The sequence below is a fragment of the Silene latifolia genome, chromosome 9, assembly GCF_048544455.1.
Source record: "Silene latifolia isolate original U9 population chromosome 9, ASM4854445v1, whole genome shotgun sequence".
In the NCBI taxonomy this organism is placed as follows: Eukaryota; Viridiplantae; Streptophyta; class Magnoliopsida; order Caryophyllales; family Caryophyllaceae; genus Silene; species Silene latifolia.
The window spans coordinates 152,552,760-152,575,630 of NC_133534.1; the positions used below are offsets into that span (position 1 = coordinate 152,552,760).

Below are 22,871 nucleotides of genomic sequence, written 5' to 3' on the forward strand. Positions count from 1 at the left end.
CGGATTCAGTACGGGGCGCTCGGATTGTGCGAGGGGCGGACGGGCGGATTGCGACAATCCGCTCGGATTGTCGATCAAAGATAGTAACTTCTTCTTTTCTTCCCTTTTCTTCATAAATTCCTTGGGGATTTCCTTGGGGACTCAAGGATCTTTCCTCAACATTGCTCTTCCACTATGATATGTACAAAGGCCTTCTAATCTTGTCTCTCCTTGATGCTTGGTCATTGAATTCGATCAATTTAGTCTCGTTTTGCCATGAAAATGCAAGATTCATACTCCTTTCCTACCAAGGGATCAAAATCTCAAAGAATATGCAAAACAAAGAACTAAAGATAAGAAATGACCCAAATAAGCACTAAAAAGCATGGAAACAAGGCTAATTCGGGGCTAAATATGCGCCAATTATGGTCACATCAATAATATTTGTAAATCTCTTACAGGTTCACAAGGGTATACTTCGTATATTTAATCAGTTGATTAACGTTTACCTAATAACGGTTGGCTTGCTAGAAAGTTTGACGATATTATCATACAGATGGCGGTGATCAACTGGTCCCTAAAGGTCACACCTATAGGATGTGTTTGAGAAATGTGGTTATAGAAATATAATCATATAGATGCCCAATATGACTAAAAAGTTAGTCAATGTGTTGATGAGATAATTATTTAATGAAAATTAAATAATATTAGTTGAGACGAATGAACTGTCAATTCGTAAATTAAATATAATAAGTTATATTTAATTAAATGTATATAATGTTAGCTTGGACGAATTAATCTATTAATTCGTAATTAAATATAATCAGTTGTATTTAATATCAACAAGATGAATGTGTCATAGTGGTAATAGTGAGGGTACACATACCAAGAGGTCATGGGTTCGATCCTCACTAGATGACAATTCAACACATATTATATATTTTTGGAAAGACCAAAATAAGGAAAATACACTCCTTATTTTCGGTCAGTTTGGCCGAAAATTAGGATAGTTTTTTCTTTCCTAATTGACTCCAAATTTCGGTCTGTATAAAAAGAAAGGGAGAGAATTATTTCTACCCTAATGCTTTTTCTTGACATTGCCTCCTCTCTCTCATCAGAAAAACACAAAAACAACTAAATTTTACAGAAAATTTTAGATCGATTTCTAGCATAATCAAGGGGCATATCTCATATCATCTTGGGTGCAACTAATAGGCGAATATCAATTTTGATATTGTTCTTAGGCCAATTTTGCTAGGACCGAAGGTTAATTCTGAATCCTTTATACTTTGTTTATGTATTTTGTTTATGACCATTGATCATCATTGTTAAACTCGTTATAATCCTTCTAGTTTAAGGGAAGTATACAGATTATTTCCCACAAGTGGTATCAGAGCACTAGGCCACGATTTTAATCTTGATGATTTTCATAAAATATGTATGTAAACCATGGGGATTTCGAAAAAAAATTATTAGGGTTTTCGGCTGAAATTTTTTTTTTTTTTTTGTGCCGAGAGAATTTTTTTTTTCGGCCTTTTTTTCCTTTTTTGATGATTTATTTCCATTTGATTCATATGAATTATTGTTTTAATATGTTAAGATGATAATAAAATAAATTTGTAGATACCTTGATTTAATTCGGATTAAATTAAATTGTTAATGGAATAATCATGTCGATGAGACAAGAACTTGTTTTTGCTATATAGTTTTAGCATATAAGATTAATCATGTTCATTAATTCACTTGCTAAATCACGTTCTATATGGCAACTGTAAACATTTTCTTCATCGGTTTTGTTTTAGGGCAATTCTTGCCGCAAGTTTTTTTTGTGACGGCTGTTTTATTTTTTTTGCCGTTGTTTTTTGTTCGGTACTGTTCACCGTGAACAGTGTTCATAAAAAAAATAAAAAAAAAAAAAAAAAAAAAAAAAAAAAAAAACTGTTTTTGGTTTATTGTTTTTTAATTGCCGAATCTAAAAGAAAAAGAAAAGGAAAGTTTTTTTTTCCTTGTTTTTGCCTTATTTCCGGAAAAAAAAATTTATTGGCTGTTTTTTTTCTGCCGTGAGCTGAGTTTACAAATAAAAAAATTTTTTTTTTGTTTTCCTTTTTGCCGAGACCCAAAAGGAAGAAATATTGGTTTTTTTTTTTTTTTTTTTTGGCCAATTAGTTATTGTGAATCGGTTCACAATTTAAAGATACCGAGTTATTTTAAAGCGGTTTAAAATTTTGACGGATAGAATTCATATTACAAGTTTAATATGGATTGAGAATGAAATTAATGTGATTAAATTGCGGAATTGTCACTTAATTTAAATTTAAATAGGTGGTTTGGATAAATTAATCAACATAATTAAGGAATTGTGTTATGTATGTTTAATTTATTTTAGTTGATGCTTTTAATTTTGTTGAATGAATGAATTTTATTTACGTATTTATTTTTGCAATCGGTTGTAATTTGTAATACTTAGTGTGGCCTTAGTCTAATTATGTTTTCGTAATGAAGGAAACATGATTTCTATGTAATTATGAGATCTCGAATCTCTTTTATTTTAGTTTTGGGTTTTGAAATTTGAATGTAATTAATAGGTCAATTATGTAATTTTATTTATTGTAATTTCGAAGAAGACTAAAGATGGAGATTGGAGCTCACTCCCGCTACATGGATCAAGATGGAACATCAAGACAAGCTTCTCGGGTCCAAGGATGGATTCCAAACTTGTATTTATTGTTCATTTTGATAGGATAGGCCACACTAGGACTTTTACTGCTTTTACGTTTTTCATTATTATTGCTTTTCATTCACATGTTAGTAATTGCATCATATTCCGCCTAAAACCAAACCACCTACTACTAAAATGCATGAAAATTGACTCATATAGGTTGTATGTTAGTTTTCATGGACGTGCAGATGTCACAGTCTTTAAGCCATCACCTTAGTTTATTCATTCTCGCATGCTAGATTATAGTTCACTTAAAATGAATTAAAAAGTTGATGGGATCTTCCTCTAAAACGGAAATTGAGATTAGTCTTTATAAGGGCAAACATCTATGAATCCCTTCTTCGTCGGTAGGCCTAATATGACCCCTTCTACGTTGGGTAAGTAGTTGTGTTGACTTAGTTTACCTCAACATCATAGTCCGAAGAGTTTCTAGTGATTATGATGGACTAAAGATAGTATTTACAGAAATTTATCGACCAAGAATTCTAACGGTAGAATTAGCTAAAAGGTTAGCTTATCAATTTATAGAGAATTGAGTCTTGGGGTCATTTATATAATTCTTGAGGGAGGTCAATTGTATAAATGTTTTTGAGTCTTCGCGTTATGACATTATCTCATTAGACTTAAAATTAAAACGATGCACATGCTTATTATTTTATTCTTATTTCGCAGTGTAGAACACGTTTATTATCGATAATACTGTTACAACAAATGGCTGGAAATAACGCAATCCTAATGCCTAGTGCCACACTAGATCGTTCGTCCTGGCTAAAAATGTTCATGGACCAAATGAATCAGTCCACTCGACTGAAGAATGATGGGTCCAATTTTGCGGACTGGGAGGCGGCACTACGGAATGCTGCCACTGTTGACGGTAAGCTCAGATATTTAACTGAGCCAATACCGGTCAACCCAGGCCCAAATGCAGGAGCCGACGAGTCATTCGCTTATAGTGACTTCGTTATGGAAGCGGGTGCGATAAAGAACGTACTCATCTTTGCAATGGAAACCAATTTGCAGAGACGCTTCATTGCCCAAGGTGCAAACAAGATTTTCACCACGCTCACTAACGAGTTCTCAAAGGCACCGAGGATCGTTACATATGAGCATACCTGTCGCTTCTTTGATGCGAAACTCCAGAAGGGCCAACCGGTTAGCCCACACATTCTTCACATGATTGAGAATGTCGAGAAGCTGGAGGCACTGAATTGTAAAATCAGTGAGAGCATTGTCATTGACCGAATGCTTCATTCTCTTCACGATGGTTTTGCCCTTTTCAGGGCAAACTATTACATGAATGACTTGACAAAAGAGTCCTCATGAGCTACACTCCCTTCTTGTACAGACCGAGAAGGATATGAAATTGAGTGGGAGCATGAAGCAGGATGTTCTCACGATTTACAACAAAGGTAAAGGTAAGGGCAAGGCTCATGGCGACCTAGATGTAGGTAAGCCAAAGTTTAAGAAGCCAGGAAACGGTAAGAGTGCGCATGGTGAGACTAGTGGCTCACAGGGCAAGACAAAGAGCAAGGGCGGTGAAATAGAGTGCCACCATTGTCACAAGACTGGACATTGGAGGAGGAACTGTCCAGTCTACCGTGAGGACATCAAGGCAGGCCGCGTCGTTCCTGTTGGTATGTCATCTTATATTCATATGATTGAGATTAACCATGCAAGTTTTGGAACTTGGGTACTTGATACTGGTTGTGGTTCTCATCTGTGTAATCATTTGCAGGGCCAAAAGAACATCATACCTCTCGAAAAAGGTGATGTGGACCTGCGAGTCGGGAATGGAGCACGAGTTGATGCTGCCTCCAAGGGGACATATGTAATACAACTCCCTAGTGGTTTTGAGTTATCTTTAAATAACTGTTACTATGTACCCAGTTTATCTAAGAACATTATTTCTGTTTCCGTACTTGCAAAAGACGGTTTTACATTTTCAATAAAGGATAATAGTTGTATTTTCTCTTTTAATGAAATGATTTATGGCAAAGCAGTTTCCATGAATGGAATTTATATCTTGGATCAAACCACGGAAGTATTACACATGAATAATAAGAAATTAAAGGTTGGTGACAAAGATCAAACCTATCTATGGCATTGTCGAATAGGACACATAAATGAGAAACGCGTGAAGAAACTCGTTGATAATGGGACTATTCCCAAATTCGATTTTTCTACATATGGCACGTGTGAATCATGTCTCATTGGCAAGATGACTCGAATTTCCTTCAAAGGTGTTGGAATGCGTGCTAGTGACCTATTAGGACTCATATATACGGACGTATGTGGACCTATGTCAATTACCGCTAGAGATGGCTATAGATATTTTATCACTTTCACGGACGATTTGAGTAGATACGGATATGTCTACTTAATGAAGCATAAAAGTGAGTCCTTTGAGAAATTCAAGGAATACCAGAATAGGGTACAGAACCAACTGGGCAGAAAGATTAAAGCACTCCGTTCATATCGGGGTGGCGAATATCTTTCAAATAAGTTTGATCAACACCTGAAAGACTGTGGAATCGTTTTCCAGTTAACTCCACCTGGAACACCTCAATTGAATGGTGTGTCCGAACGGAGAAATCGAACCTTACTTGATATGGTTCGATCCATGATGAGTCACACCGTAGTGCCTGATTCATTATGGGGTTATGCTCTTTTTTGTCACCGCTCTTATACTTAACCGAAGTCCGTCTAAAGCTGTCGACAAGACTTCATATGAAATGTGGAAGGGAACGGTACCTAACTTGTCCTTTATTCGGGTTTGGGGCTGCGAGGCTTATGTCAAGTGGAGACACGAGGATAAGCTCGGCCCGCGATCGGTCAAGACATACTTTATAGGTTATCCAAAAGGAACATTTGGTCATTACTTCTATTCGCCTACCAAACATCGAGTTTTTGTTGCGGCTAGTGCGACGTTCTTAGAGAAAGAATTTCTCGAGAACAAGTCGAGTAATAGAACCTTCGAGCTGCCGGAGATTCCAGAACCAACAACCAAGGAACAGATGGAGGAAGCTGTACCTCCAACTGATGATACGGTTAATATTCCTGAGGAACCTAGGAGGTCGGGTAATGACTCTCATCCTCCGGACAGATACATTGGTATGGTCGAAGAGAATGACGTTTTACTTCTGGAAAGTAATGAACCCGCAACCTATAAAGGTGCTATGGCCTGTTCCGACTCAAAGCTATGGCTTGAAGCCATGCAATCCGAGATGGACTCCATATATGAGAATAACGTATGGGATCTAGTTGATTTACCTAATAAGGTAAAACCTCTACAGTGCAAATGGCTTTACAAAATAAAGCGTTCTGTAGACGCGCAACCAGGTATCTATAAGGCATGACTTGTGGCAAAAGGTTTCACTCAAGTGCACGGATTGCATTATGATGAGATTTTTGCACCTGTAGTCATGCTACGTTCCATTCGGATAATCTTAGCGATTGCCGCATTTCATGATTATGAGATTTGGCAAAAGGATGTGAAAACCGCCTTCTTAAACGGTTATTTGGAGGAAGAGTTGTACATTGTGCAACCCAAAGGTTTTATAGATCCTGATCATCCTAAGAAAGTATGCAAGCTTAAGCGTTCCATTTATGGACTTAAGCAAGCTTCTCGGAGTTGGAATCATCGTTTCGACCAAGAGATAAAAGAGTATGGTTTCACTCGATCGGTCGAAGAACCATGCTTATATATCAAGTCGAGTGGGAGCAAGATTGTATTCTTGATATTGTATGTCGATGACATACTCTTGATTGGGAATGACATTCCTCTCCTATCTTCGGTTAAAGAATGGTTGAAGAACCATTTCCAGATGAAAGATCTGGGTGAGGCACAGCGCATTTTGGGAATCCGTATCTACCGAGATAGATCACGACGGACGTTATCACTTAGTCAGGAGTCTTATTTGGATAAGGTTCTTGAGAGGTTCAGCATGACCAACTCCAAGAAGGGGAACCTTCCTATGACGACTGGGATGCAGTTGAGCAAGTCTCAGTCACCCACGACGCCTGAAGGGGTTGAACGCATGAGTCGTATTCCTTATGCATTTGCAATAGGATCGATCATGTACGCCATGATATGCACACGTCCAGACGTGGCATATGCATTGAGTATGACGAGTCAGTACCAAAAGAATCCAGATGCCTACGGAGGACTAAGGATTGGGTATTGACTTATGGAGGAGATACTAAGCTATGCGCAGATGCTAGCTTCCAAACGGATCTCAGTCCGGGTTCGTCTTCACTCTTAATGTGTTGTAGCAGATTCTACTACTGAACCGTTGAATTATGATAAGCATGTAGGGTATGTTAATTCCATGGGAATTAAACGTGTTCCTGAGTTGTAGCACTTGATTATGAATTTGATACATTATCTTTTTCATATACTATTTATAACTTCATCATTTTATATATAATATTTTATTTTTCATGTGGATTGTACTGACAACATTGAACGCCACAAAGTGAGCTGAATTACATTATATTTGTTTTGGTCCGTAATCGCCAATGTGAGCTGATAACTCCGGCTATTATATTGTGCAGTCGATTGATGGTGGGTTCAACGAGCCATAAGTCAAACAGTTGACTGATCGATCACAGATGCGAGATTATGACGATACCTCGTAGGACAACTTTTTGTGACAACGTCATGGAGTCCTAAATGTTTAATAACATTCGGTGCCAGATCGTGGATAGGACATCCATTGTGTTCCTAGAGTCGATTCTTTTGACTATCAACTGTCTCTTGAGATTAAGGCAGTTTTTGGGTGACTTTGGTTTCTTTCTCACGGTCTCACCGTGAATCGGGGCTAAGTAGATTTTTTCTGGGTCATTTCATATTGTGCTTACATCTGCAGGATTCGAGTTGAAGAAAATATCCAACCCTTATCAGGTATAGTTATTTCTCAGGGCCACTCGAGGAGTTGTAACTGAAATGCATGGCCATGTTCGAATGTTGATTCGTTTATCAGTTAAGTTACTCTCTAGTCGGGGAAACCACTCTTGATAATGATCCCTTGTAAAATACGACCTTTGTGAATTCGGATTTGCAAATTGTTTTACATTGAGTGGGAGAAATTTTATAGGATATGAGAATCGGTTATCGCACATACACTTGTGCGGACAAGTGGGAGTTTGTTGGAGCTTGTGTCCTCCACAAATTAGTGTGATAACATTTGTAAATATCTTACAGGTTCACAAGGGTATACTTCGTATATTTAATCAGTTGATTAACGTTTACCTAATAACGGTTGGCTTGCTAGAAAGTTTGACGTTATTATCATACAGATGGCGGTGATCAACTGGTCCCTAAAGGTCACACCTATAGGATGTGTTTGAGAAATGTGGTTATAGAAATATAATCATATAGATGCCCAATATGACTAAAAAGTTAGTCAATGTGTTGATGAGATAATTAATTAATGAAAATTAAATAATAGTAGTTGAGACGAATGAACTGTCAATTCGTAAATTAAATATAATAAGTTATATTCAATTAAATGTATATAATGTTAGCTTGGACGAATTAATCTGTTAATTCGTAATTAAATATAATCAGTTGTATTTAATATCAACAAGAAGAATGTGTCATAGTGGTAATAGTGAGGGTACACATACCAAGAAGTCATGGGTTCGATCCTCACTAGATGACAATTCAACACATATTATATATTTTTGGAAAGACCAAAATAAGGAAAATACACTCCTTATTTTCGGTCAGTTTGGCCGAAAATTAGGATAGTTTTTTCTTTCCTAATTGACTCCAAATTTCGGTCTGTATAAAAAGAAAGGGAGAGAATTATTTCTACCCTAATGCTTTTTCTTGACATTGCCTCCTCTCTCTCATCAGAAAAACACAAAAACAACTAAATTTTACAGAAAAGTTTAGATCGATTTCTAGCATAATCAAGGGGCATATCTCATATCGTCTTGGGTGCAACTAATAGGCGAATATCAATTTTGATATTGTTCTTAGGCCAATTTTGCTAGGACCGAAGGTTAATTCTGAATCCTTTATACTTTGTTTATGTATTTTGTTTATGACCATTGATCATCATTGTTAAACTCGTTATAATCCTTCTAGTTTAAGGGAAGTATACAGATTATTTCCCACAGTGTCATATCCAAGAAAACTGTGTCAAACATGCTCGGGATTTAAGAAAAGGAATCAACTTTGTTAAAGCTTCTGACACTTTTTTCGAGGATAATGATTGTATCCCATCTGAACCAAGTATAAATGAAGAACGCAGCAATGATCATCGTTGGTTATATGATATGAGATTTGATTTTAAAAAGGCTACCAAATCAGAACAAACACCTAAACCTAAAGAGCCCTTCAAAACCAAAGCTCCCCCAAAACAACCTAAAAGGCCACGACATGAGGAACCCAGAACTCAATTCAAGACGGTTCCCAGACAAACCCTTTCGTCTCCAAAGCGTAAAGTTATTAAAAAGGTTTGGGTTAGAAGAGATTTAGTTTTTAGGGTGACTAACGTCAAAGGACCCAACTTAGATTGGGTACCTAAAAATTGCCTCTAATTATTTTGCAGGTTGTGGTGAAAGAAATTAACTTATGGTACCTTGATAGTGGATGTTCAAGGCACATGACTAGAGATGTAAATTTATTTCTTTCACTTGAGCCCTTCGATGGAGGTAAGGTAACATTTGGTGATAACAAGAAGGGTGAGATTATTGGTGTTGATAAAGTTGGAATATCTTCTTCTCATGCTATTAGCGATGTTTATCTTGTTAGTGGTCTCAAGCACAATTTACTTAGTATCTCTCAATTATGCGACAAAGGAAATAAAGTTGTCTTTCATTTAGATTCTTGTCGAATAATAATTGAAGGAACAAGTTGTGTTGTGCTTGAAGGACATCGTAGAAGAATTGTTTATATGATTGATCTAAATAATATTCCTACTAATTCATTTATATGCATGAAAGTAACAACAGATGATCCGTGTCTTTGGCACAAAGGATTTGCTCACATAAATTCAACAACTTTGAATAAGCTAAAGAAATGGGATTTGGTTGAAGGACATCCCTCAATCAAATTCGATCAAGAAACACTATGTGACTTGTGTGCTCGCTGCAAACATGTGAGATAATCATTCAAACCCAAGAGAATGGTAAGTACCAATGAACCACTAGAACTCGTGCATATGTATCTATGTGGACCAATGAAGGTAAGAAGTAGAGGTGGATCCAGGTATGTCTTTGTTCTAGTTGATGACTATTCTAGATATGTTTGGCCAATCTTTCTCAATTCAAAAGATAAAAATTTCGAAGAGTTTGCAGTTCTAATGAAGCTTGCCCAAAATAAATACAAATCAAAATTAGTTTCCATTCGTACGGATCATGGCACCGAATTTGATAACCATGCTTTTATAGAATATTATAGGGAGAATGGTGTTGGGCATAACTTCTCGGCACCACGAACCCCACAAAAAAACGGTGTTGTTGAACGTATGAATAGGACGTTTGAGGATATGGCATGCACTATGTTATTGTGTAGTGGACTACCTCGTAATTTTTAGGCTGAAGCTGTTAGCACTGCATGCTATGTTCATAATCGAGCTTTGATTAGACCCATTCTCAAGAAGACTCCTTATGAGCTTCTTACGGGACGTAAACCTAACATATCACATCTACGTTGCTTCGGGAGTAAATGTTTTGTTCATAATAATGGCAAAAATAGATTAAGCAAATTCGATCCCAGAAGTGACGAAGCGGTGTTTGTCGGTTATTCTAATCATAGTAAAGCATATAAGGTTTTTAATAAGAGAACCTTATGCATCGAAGAAAGTATTCATGTTGTTTTTTATGAGAATAATATGTTTGATAAAGCTGAACAAGATGAGGAAGAAGATTTGAACGAACCTGATTTCCGACTATCCAGAGATGATCTTCCGGAATTGGATGAGGAAGATAAAGAAATTGAGGGCATAAATGATGAACAAGGAAGCCCTTCGAATGATAAAGGAAAGAGAACTGGGAGTTTAGTTGATGATACTAAAACCTCTTCTAAATCCAAGCAACTAGAGAATCAAGTTATTGATGATGATGCTATAACATCAACTCCAAGCCATCAAACTAGATCCAATGTTATACCTGATTCTGTTATAACCCCAGGAATGGATTTAGGGGGAACAAGGCTTGAACCCCAATCATTCGAAGAAGGTGAGACTAGTTCAGATGAAGATGTGCCTCCTGTTTCTAAGAAATGGAGATATAAGGACTCTCATCCAATGGAACCCATCCTAGGAAGTCTGGATGAAGGTGTTCGAACTCGTAGAAGACTTAACAACTTTTCATCATTCTACTCCTTTCTCTCAGCCATTGAGCCAACAAATATCAAAGAAGCACTTGCAGAACCAGTTTGGATCGTTGCTATGCAAGAAGAGCTTCAACCGTTCGAACGGAACAAAGTTTGGCATTTGGTTCCTAGACCTAATGACCGAACTGTTATTGGTACAAGATGGGTTTTAGAAACAAGCTGGACGATACATGAGTTATTGTACAAAATAAAGCCAGATTGGTTGTACAAGGGTACAATCAACAAGAAAGACTTGACTATGATGAGACCTTCGCTCCTGTAGCCAGACTTGAGGCTATTAGATTATTAATAGCATTTGCTGCTCATAAAGGAATTAAACTTTATCAAATGGATGTTAAGACAGCATTTCTTAACGGTTATTTGAATGAGGAGGTTTTTGTTGAGCAACCTCCAGGATTTCTCGATAGCAAGTTTCAAAACCATGTTTTCAAATTGTATAAAGCTTTGTATGGTTTGAAACAAGCTCCGAGGTCATGGTACGATAGGTTGTCAAAATATCTACTTGAAAGTGGGTTTAAAAGAGGATCAGTCGACCAAACCTTATTTCTAAAAACTGAGGATTCCGATTTACTAGTTGTACAAATTTACGTTGATGATATTATTTTTGGTTAAACTAATGATCGTTTATGTATGTATTTTTCAGAATTGATGACCTCAGAATTCGAGATGAGCATGATGGAAGAACTTAAGTTCTTCCTTGGACTCCAAATTCAACAAACTGCTGAAGGAATTATGATACTCCAACAAAAATACATCAAGGAGCTAATCAAGAAATTCGGTATGGAAAATTCTAATTCTAAGCCAACTCCTATGGGTACAGATAAGAAGTTGACTTTGGATGAAAACGGTAAGTCTGTCGATGAAACGACTTATCGAGGTATAATTGGCTCACTTCTTTATTTAACTGCAAGTCGTCCTGATATTATGTTTAGTGTATGCGTATGTGCTCGATTTCAATCGTGTCCTAAAGAATCGCATATGATTGCAGTTAAGAGAATCTTGAAGTATTTAATTGGTACATCTAAATTATATCTTTGGTATCCTATTGAGTGTAATTTCGATCTCATAGGGTATTCAGATGCAGATTATGCAGATTGTTCACTTGACAGAAAAAGTACTTCCGGCATAGCTACGTTTGTTGGACCGTGTATTATTACATGGGGGTCAAAGAAGAAAAATTATGTTGCATTATCTACAGCTGAAGCCGAATACATGTCGCTGGGCTGGTATGTTCTCAACTTTTATGGCTTAAGCAACAATTATGTGATTGCGGTGTTAATGTTGGGTGTATACCTATTTTATGTGATAACACGAGTGCGATAATTATATCTAAGAACCCTGCGCAGCACTCATGAACTAAGCATATAGACATTAAACACCATTTTATACGTGATCTTGTAGATAAGGGCAACATAAGAATGGAATTTTGTAGTACAGAAAAATAATGGGCTGACATTATTACCAAAGCATTGGCTAGAGAACGTTTTGAGATTTTACGGTTGGAAATTGGTTTAATTAGTGGCATCTAAACTTGTCACAAATATTTTATTTTCCGTATGACTGATTAGATTTGACGAGATTGTATGACAGTGTCCGTATTTTTCGTTGCAAGTTTATTTGTGTTAAATGTTATATTATATTACGAGGATATTTCGTCTGCTAGTCATGTATATCTTATGTTTTATTACGAACCATAAAATCGGTAACAAATTTTTCTCACATATCTCTTTACCGAAATTCCTTACTATAACTTTATGTTTTGCCAAAACTTTATCTAACCATATCTCACAAAAGATTTATCCTAATCATATTACCTAAGCTTTGTGTGTAATTTGGTAAGTAAATAAAATAAAATAAAAAAATCCTACAAAATCTACTTGCCTAATCCTACACGCCACCCTACTCCCTTTCCTAATCCCACTCAAATTCAATTTACCATAATTTATATTGACTCTACCCCATAAATACCCCACCTCTATCTGTCACCATCACCACACAACTCCCTAAAAATTTACCTCTCAAAACTTTCCACACTCAACCTCCAAAAATTAGTCATCATCATGACACCTCCTTCAACTCGCCTCTACTCTCCCTCAACTCGGTCCACAACTTGGACCGGGTCATCTAAGCCACCATGTAACAAAATCGTTACCCCTACCAAAACTCCCTCACCTCAACCAAACCATAAGCCTACCAATCCCGATCATAATCGGGTTGATCCTAATTTAGAGGGGAAATGACCAAAGCTTAACAAGGGTAAAAAGAAGGTTATTAGTTTTGAGGGTTTGGTTGAAGAAACCGAGGTAGTGGTCAATCAAGATGATCCTCACAGAGCTATGTTTCGTGAATACATGCCGAATGCAACATTAACGGGTCTTAATAAGGTTCGACTTACCGCTGATGAAAGGACTCGAGTAAACCGTGTTATGAGATACAGTATTCATGGAGGACGGTCCTATTCTGAAAAGTGGTATGGAAAAATTGAAGCTTTACAATTTTTCAAAGACTTCTTAACCTATCAAGAATGGAAAAAGGTTAGCTCTTTCGTCGGTCCTATATATCCGATTGACGTAATCCAATTTTATTCTTTGGTTTCTATGAGGAATAACATGTTACATGAAATGGTCAATGAGTCTGAAGTCACCATCACCCTTGACGATTTTTGCACTCTGTTTTCGGTCCCTGATGATGGGATCGAAATCAACCCAAGTGCAGAATGGGGTGATGTGACGGAGGAAGAGAAGCTCAAAAATAAAAGGTCTTTTGATGATGGTGCTACGGGGTCGAGTTATATCTTAGCGGGTCCGTTTACTCCTAAGTTGAAGTTCTTTATAAATTTTCTTTGGAACACGGTTGTCCCAAGAAGAGGTGGTCGTGATAAGTTGTCAAGCTATGAGATGGTTTTGGTCTCAAAGTGGCTCGAAGGAACAAAGGTTGGTCTTCCTCGTCTTGTTTTTCATCGGATTATTCAAACAAGTATTTCCGTCACCGAGGATAAATTGTATACTACCTTGGACTTGCCGTTTGGGATGTGGATTTCTCGACTTTTGGTACATAAGGGGATTGTCGGTCCTATTAGCTACGGTGTTATGATTAAAGATGAGATGTGTGACACTCATCTAAAGTTCATGAAAATTGGTGCGATTCAACACGACTTGGTGTTCTTGGCTAAGGGTAATGTGGTGGATAAGTCTTCGGATGGAATGTCGGTTGTGGAACAAAAGTTGGACTCGTTTATGGCGAGTATTTGTGAAAAAATAGATGCTCAAAACAAGTTGATTGCGGAGTTGGTCTCGGGTTTGGGTAAATAAAATGCGGGGGCTTCGGTTTCGAATGGTTCGGGTAATGCCGAGGTCTTAGCTTACTTGCATGGGTTGGAAGATCATGTTGATTCTATGGCTCGTGATACGGCTAGAGCGGCTAAGGAGTGCGTTCGTCATTCCGGGTCATTGGATAATTTGGCTAGTCAAGGAGGGGCGATTTGGCGTGAAGGGAAGGCTATGCATGAGGACATGAGGGTCATTTAAGAGGCTACTAAAGCCTTGTCCTTAAAGGTGCTTAATTTTGAGACGTGCCTCATGGCACAAGCTAACCATGTCCGGTCGTGCTTTGATCGTCTTGACTCTCTTGAGTTTAGGACTCGTCCCGGTTATGTGAACCCGAATGTCGTCAAACGCGACTATCCTTAAACCCGCCAAAATCCTTTCCTTGCTTCTTTTTATTAGACTTTATATTTTGGATTTATGTCTAATTCGGCCCATTTTGGCTTACTCTTCTATTCGGCCCATTAGGCTTTAAAAATTGTTAATCAAATTGGCCCATTGGCATTAGACCACTTGGTTTGTAGTAGACATATGTTATATTTTGCACGCTTATCGTAGATTACTTTCTCGTTTTATAATCTTTCTTTGCATGATTAATACGTGTCTCAATCTATATTATTCTAGTTGTTTCATGTCTTTTTTCCTCTTTTCGATGATGTCAAGAGGGGGAAGAAAATGATCGTGACTTGAGTATTTGCCTAAGCTTGCTCCTTGTCAGAATCTTTAATCTCTTAAGGTCCTTAGATGCTATACTTTGTATATAAGTGGATTGTTCTTGCGTTCAACTGACTATGACTTTTATAGTATTATGTTGAGGGGGAACTTACACTTAGTCACAAATTGTAAGAGACTTGTCATCATCAAAAAGGGGGAATTTGTTGGACCATATAGATATATGTTTAAGTGTGTGCTTCGTTTTATATATACTCTTGCTCATAATCTTTTATTTAGTCTTTGTTAGATTGACTTAGGTTTACAAGTTTAGCAAGTAATGTTATAGCATCCTTGGCTATAACATTGAAGATTTGTGAAGCATCGTTCAAGTAATGTTATAGAGGCTTAAGCTATAACATTGAAGATTCTTAAAGCGTCATAGTAAATGTAACAAGTTTCAAGTATGATGATCACTCAAGCAAAAGGCTCGATCAAGTCTATAACAAGCTCAAGATGAAGAGCTTATGATCAAGATAAAGAGAAGATCATATCACTGAAGATCTCTAGGAAGATTAGCTAGTATAGGTCTTCATCTAATAACGGTACTTTAAGATTTAATATTGGGAAGGTAAAGTTATACCTATTTCACCTATAACTTTACTTACCAAGCTTAAGGTTTTTTTTTTTTTTTGTAAGAAAATCAAGCCGTATATTCATCCATATAGGGAATAAAGGCAAATCTTACAAAAATGAACCCAATAAATTCATACTAATTAAACATTCAAAGACCCAACAATTTCATCCTCATATGAAGAATGAGTAACAAACAATAACCTTACTCGAACTATATACTGGACCCGTCGAATAATATAGTCAATATCGGGCTACAAATCTTGAAAGATCCGTAGATTCCACTCTTCCCAAAGACTGTAAACCACCGCACTAAGACAGCTAACAAACCATTTAACCTTCCAATGCCTACTGTGTTTCCGAGCAGTAATCCAATGCAATTCCTTACTGAAACACATCGTTCTTCCTGTTAAATTCATCCAATCTAACACTCCCTGCCAGACAGAACCAGAGAACCTGCATTTAAAAAACAAATGCTGATGGGTTTCATTGTTATCTTTACATAGAACACAACGGTTCACCATCAGGATATTTCTCTTCTGAAGCTGATCAATAGTGGCAAGCCTCTGCTGCATAGCTAGAACTGCAAAAACACTATGCTTAGGTATCACTGCATGAGTCCATACAGCTGTTGCCCAACTTGCTAGCCTCCCCATGCACCTGAATTTATCATAAAGCAACCGAAGCTTAAGCTTATTCTGTTGAACACAGCTATTTAGTACAGCAATAGCATCAGGAATACCCCCTGCAATGTCCAGTAGCTCATTCCTAACTTTAAGAATGCTTCTTCAACTCTCAGAATGATGACTCTTTGGCCCCATAGTCCAAAAATCTCCTGACTTGATATTATAAGTGATATTCCAATTAACCCAAGAGCTATCTGAGTGTTGCACAATTTGCCATATCCATTTACAGATAATACATTTATTCCATGCTAGAACCTCGTTGATGTTAAAACCACCTTCTTGATATGGGTTGCAGCATGATGCCCAGCTCTTTAAAATAAGCTTTATGTGCCCCTCTTCAGCAATCCATAAGAAATTTCTACAGTACTTGGTAATGAACTTAACCACTCCTTTGGGAATCAATAAAGTGGAGCACCAGAACTGTTCTAATCCTAGAATTACTGAATTGATCAGGCTAATTTTACCAGCATAAGAGAGCTTATAATTTGACCAGTGATGCAAAGCTTTCTGAACTTTATTCAGGAGATCAGCAAACATAGCTTTGTTGAGCTTACCTTCATTAAGTGGGATACCCAAATACCTAAATGGGAACTCTCCCTCAGTATAACCAGTATTGTTAAGGATTGCTTGTTTAATGTTAGATCTAATCCCACCCATATAAATGTTGGTTTTCTCAGGATTAGCATGCAGACCAGACATTTTTGCAAAGGAAGCCAAAGACTCAGTCACAGAAATAACAGAAGGCACATCTCCTCTAACAAATAACATCAAGTCATCTGCAAAAATCAAATGATTTAAACCCAATTTGCCACACTTTGTATGATAAGTAACCTGGTCTCTTTTATGAATTCCTCTTAAAATTCGGGACAAAAAATCCCACATGATCTCCATTGAGCTTTAAACTGAACCAAGTAGATGTGATACAGCCCATGATCCAAGTTTGAAACTGCAAAGGAAAATTGAATAATTGCAACATTTTCCTAATGAACTCCCATTGAAGGGAATCAAAAGCTTTCTTGATGTCAACCTTGGTTAAGCATCTTGGAGAAATTCTCTTCTGCCCATAGCCTTTAATCAGTGATTGAGTGAGCATAATATTCTCAAAAATGTGTGGACGTGGGACCACGGGGGCGAAAAGCGAGCAAGCTTTTCTTGTACATTTGTGGAGTCGCCACCAACTTATTGTGGAAAATTGGAAACCGTTCGAATACCTCGTGCCAGGTCAAGACACAAAGTAGTGACATGAACACCAAGAACTCGTTACCCTTAGCATTCTATGTCTAGAATGACTCTCGTGGATGCCAATGAACACGGATGTTCACAGAGATCTGGAGTAAGGGGTGAAGGTACGTATTAGGAAGCTCTTTTGATCGAACACCTAATCCCGCCCGCCTCGATAGCGGCCTCTACTAATGATTAGGGGTTGTCGATTATATGCATGCAATGCAACATCCATTAGATTAATCCTATCATGTGAATTAATAGTAAGTCGGTGAACACGTAATTTAACATACAATTAATGTCAAAGTAGGAATTTAGGATCGATTACATGTGAGAGCATACAAGCAATGACAAAAGAAATACAATAATAAATATAATAAAGAAAATTACAATAATTACATCGAATTTAATTGATTTATGTCGAAAATACATTTAAAACGGATAATTTGGGAAAAGAAAGAATAAATAAATAAACGAACAGAAATTAGGTGATAATACGATTAATAGTTAATTAATTACGTAAACCAATAAACTAGGTCAAGGCAAAAAGGGGAGTTCAGGGACAGAACTAAACCAGGAACAGGCGCAGCAGAGCTGTGTCCTTTGGAAGAGGCGCAGCAGACGCTGCGTCTGTTCCTGAGCTCAGTTCTGGCTGTGAAGCCGGAATTGCAAATCGTTAATGCTCGTTGGTGATTTTAATGCTTGATTATATTATTTGACTCGGATGGAAGTGATTAACAGATTATTATTGAGGTCATAAGAACGATAAAACATGGATAAAAACTAATTAGGATGAATTAATTACAAGATTAATAAGGTTAATTATGAGAATTAATAACACAAATTAAACTAAATAAACAAATTAATTATTAAACAGGTTATTAATGATGAACTAATGATGGCAACGATAAATAACGAATGAAAATATATCAAAGATGAATTCCAGAGACTCAATATGGATGAATCAAACCTCTAAAACCCGAATTGATTTTAATGACGAAAACCCGCAAATATGAATTATAAGGGATTTAAGTTGGGAATTTAAAAGATTAATTAAATAATAAAGATTTACATGTTAGAATTATCATACTCAAACTATCATGTTCAAAGAACGATGAACAATTGAAGACGAAACAAAACAAATAGACAAACAGAAGACGAAGGAAGAAGAAAGGAAGCAGGAACTGCGGCAGCCTCAAGAAGAGGCGCAGTAGTTGTTGCGTCCTTTCTCGACGTTTGTCTCCTGATAATCCGTAAAAGGGTTTGAAATAAGGTTTTATAAATCGGTTTTAAGCGTATTTTCGACATAAATCTTACATTAATGATTACAAAAATAAAGAACAATAAATAAAAGAAGGATTTACACCCTTAGACTTACATGTTTGATGAAACGAGATGAACTAAGTTAACGTTTAGTGATGCTCGACTCGAATGTACGACGAAAGTGCCCTCTTAGAGGAATTAAATAGATTGATTAAGTTGATTGATTGTGGAGTTGGTCAAAATGGTCGGTCTTGCAAAACGAGGCTGGTACTCAGAAGGATTCGAGCTTACGTGGTCGAATGTTCAAGCACGTAGACACCAAAAAGTAAGAACGTGGTCTAGAATGCAAAGGGAGAAGAGAAGGGCGGACACTCGCGTGATAAATATGTGAGACCGAAGATCTCTATTTATACTAATCACACGACGGAAATTAGGGTTTTCGGAAAACTTTGGAAGTGAGTCTCGAAAAGATACGAAAAATAGGCAAAAAAAAAGACTGAGGAAGAGGCGCAGCAAGCACTGCGTCTCTTGGAAGAGGCGCAGCACCTGCTGTGTCTTTTCCTCAGTGGTTTCCTCTTGCGGAAGAAAGATTTCCGTGTTTCTATTATGGAATAGCAGATTAATCTTATTTCCTTAATATTTTATATGATAATCTCGGGATATATTTTACCAAAGATCAAAATATTGGAAAATATGGAATAAAAATATCCGGAACGTTTCAGAATATTCTGACTCGGCATTTTAAATGGTTATTAGAAAATGAAGACGGTTTTTTGACCCGGACTCCAAATGTACTCTAATTACTGCCAAAACGACCGTATCGGCGCGTAGATGACGACTATGAGGTAGACACAAGTGTTTGAGCGATCACTTGACGATAAACTTACGAACTGTCACAAATCGTTCGGTGTACCAAACATGCGGCCCAATCATCACCGGGTGGTTTGCGGGAGGTGCAGAAATGAGGTATCTACAAAATGCTACGACCAGTCACAAAAGCCCCTTGCTCTTTGCCCACAATACCAGGTAAGAGTGGTTTCAGTCTAGAGCAAAGGATCTTGCTTATTGTCTTATAAAATACAGTGCAGCATGCTATAGTCCTGTAATCCATTACTGTGTCCACCACACTTTTCTTAGGAATGAGGGCAAGCAAAGTAGTATTAGCTTGTTTTGACAGACCTCCAGTCCTGAAGAAAGCCTTAATAGCACCGCAGAAATCATGCTTGATAATCTCCCAGGATTTTTTGAAAAATTGAGCTGAGAATCCATCATGCCCAGGGCTTTTATTTGATCCAATAGAAAACAAAGTTGCCCTAATTTCAATATCATCCACTACTTTACAAAGTCCTTCCCAATTAGATTCCAGAATTGTAGGTCCTCTCAAACTGTCCATCTCAGATGTATCAATATCCACTTTTTGACCCAATAGCCAGGTACAGTAATCAATAAAAGCTTGATTAACCTGAGGAAGACCCTCTTTTATATCCCCCAACCTGTCTTTAATTCTGCCAATGAGACTTTGATGCTTCCTCGCTGCAATTTTTGAAAAATAGTAGCTAGTTGGAGCATCATTGTACTTAATGCTCTGAACTTTTGCTCTCTGTATGAGAGAGCTTCTTTCTGATTTCCTGAGCATCAGATAATCCTGCAACAACACTTTCTCCTGAGAAAATAGAAGAGGATCCAAGGGTTTGAGCTGAAGCTGGTGTTGACAAGTTTCCAGAGCGTTTTGTGCTTCAAGAACTCTCTTAGATATCTCATAATAATTCCTCTTATGGAGTTGTATTAGGTTGAGCCTTGACAGGCTAATCGTATACCTACCAAAAATAAACCAACTGGCCTAAACTAATGTAGCAAGGAAGTCAGGATCGTATCCACAGGGAGGCTATTTGCAAATCTAAATGTCAATTCAAGTCTGTCTAAGTCACAAATTGGGGGTTTTGAAGTGGGTTTGTCTAATAACTAAGATAGCAAACAAACGAAAATAAAATGATAGACGATTTCAAATAAGAGAGAAACAGCTAGGATGGTCGGTTCACCGCGGTCTATAAGGATCTAAGGTAAAGTCAACGGTCAGCAATAAACGGTCTGAAGGGTATTGAACAGGTCCTCTCGGTCCACTGTTTGCCCTAAAATTCGAATGTAGCTCTCGCCCTAATTAGAGTATCCAATTGTTCATATCAAGTCTTCGCCTTTTCCCTTAGAATCATGGCTCCCCTATGTCTTAGAAAGGGAAATTAGCTATGCATTATCATTGAATTGGCAATAATCATACATAAACAAGAGAAATTAAGCATCATAACAAGCAATAAGAGATTAATGATAACAAATGCAAATAAAGAGAAAAATAATTAAAGAGAAGCAAAAGATTAAGATTAAAATTAAAGGAAGAGATACCGATTACAAGTTTCGATCCAAGCAATAGTTCTCAAGTAAAAGTATCAGAGAGTACAGAGGAAGAGAGAGATGGCGTAGTCTCACTAATCAAGAAGAAGTAGTATCACGTACTACTTAACCTAATTAAATCCTAATTACAAAGCCCACTCAAAATAAGGCAAAAACACGTATACAATGTAAAACCTCTCGATCGAGTAGAATAAAACCACTCGATCGAGGGCACAAAATAGCAATTCCTCTCGATCGAACAGAATTGGGGTTCGATCGAGTACTTCTTGTATCAGCCCTCTCGATCGAGTAGCAAAACAACTCGATCGAGTGAATCTTCAAAGGATAAAGCATTCGATCGACTAATAGGTGGTCGATCGAGCTATATTAGCACGTAGGACTTCTTGACACCTTCCGAAGTCAGCTCACGCGTCTTTTAAGTGATAAATTCCAAGCTCTGATTCCTTATTCCCCATAAATGCATGCAAATGAGACAAGTTTAGGCTCGGTTTATCTTCTTTCTGGTCTGTACCTACAATTTACACAAGACAAAACAAAGTAGACTATTCGGGGCTATTTGTAGCTAGATGCTGCATAAATAGTACAGAAATACGTGTAAAAATGAGGTAAAAACCTTATATAAAATATATGCATCAAATCTCCCCAAACCAAACCTTTGCTTGTCCCCAATTAAACTATGAATGCAACTAAGAACAACTAGTGGAACGGGACCAACTCATGGCTACAAATCATCCACCCAAACCAGTTTAATGCAACGACTAACAAAGTGGCAAATGATAAGTGCAAACGAATTAAATCAATGTCTCAAACTTACTGAACCGTCGACCTTGCGAGACTCATAGATATCGAACTCTCACGGGTCGCTCATCACTCAAATTAGGCACAGGATGAGTATATAAGTGAAAGATAGAAAGAATTAAAGACACTCACTTAACTCGACCTATAAGGGCATGCATGCAGTTTAAGATGAATAAAATATCTACAACCGTACATATGCATTCCCACCAACAAATGACCAAGACACATGCTGAGGACTTATATTTGGGTCAGTGAGGTACTGGGTAAGAAGGGGCTAAGATGAATTTGGATATGTGGAGTTAGAAGCCAAGCTAGCAACAACGGGTCCAAACTTGAGATATATCCCAACTTCAAACTCAATAAATCAAAACAAACCAGTGCAAAATGGATGAACTCAACTCACCAAACACCGTAAATTGTTAACTTCCCATAACATATATATGGAACATGGGAGGAAAATCACAACATATTAAACTTCAGCTCATGATTTTTCATAATATTTCCTTTCTTTTTTTTCTTTTTCTAATTTTTTTTCTTTTCCGCACAATTTTTCTTTTCGTGTTTTTCTTCTTTCCATTCCCTTCAACATTTTTCACCAACTTCTCAAAACGGATATACAACCAAACCGCAATGAAACATTCCCAATAGCTACTGATTACTAGCTCGGCTATGGTAGGTATAATTATAGATTGTAGCTAAACAGGACAAGGAAGGCAATTTGGCTATGTGAGGTTCATGGGTAGAATGAAATAAAGGGAACTGCCTCTCCTAACATGTGTCACCATCCACAGACCGAATGCATACAGGTATTAAGAAGACTAAATTCATGCTTATGCAAATTGATG

The 22,871-nt window shown here is 37.3% G+C and overlaps 1 protein-coding gene across 1 annotated transcript; it reads right to left on the reverse strand.

Moving 5' to 3' along the window:
* Positions 1-15,906: 15,906 nt before the first annotated feature.
* On the reverse strand, positions 15,907-17,431 carry LOC141601770 (uncharacterized). The gene is made up of 5 exons (XM_074422072.1): positions 17,263-17,431; positions 16,594-17,114; positions 16,395-16,532; positions 16,174-16,350; positions 15,907-16,086 (listed from the first exon to the last, which is right to left on the reverse strand). The coding sequence occupies exons 1-5, from the start codon at positions 17,429-17,431 to the stop codon at positions 15,907-15,909; spliced, it is 1,185 nt and encodes a 394-aa protein (XP_074278173.1).
* Between the last annotated feature and the right edge of the window lie 5,440 nt (positions 17,432-22,871).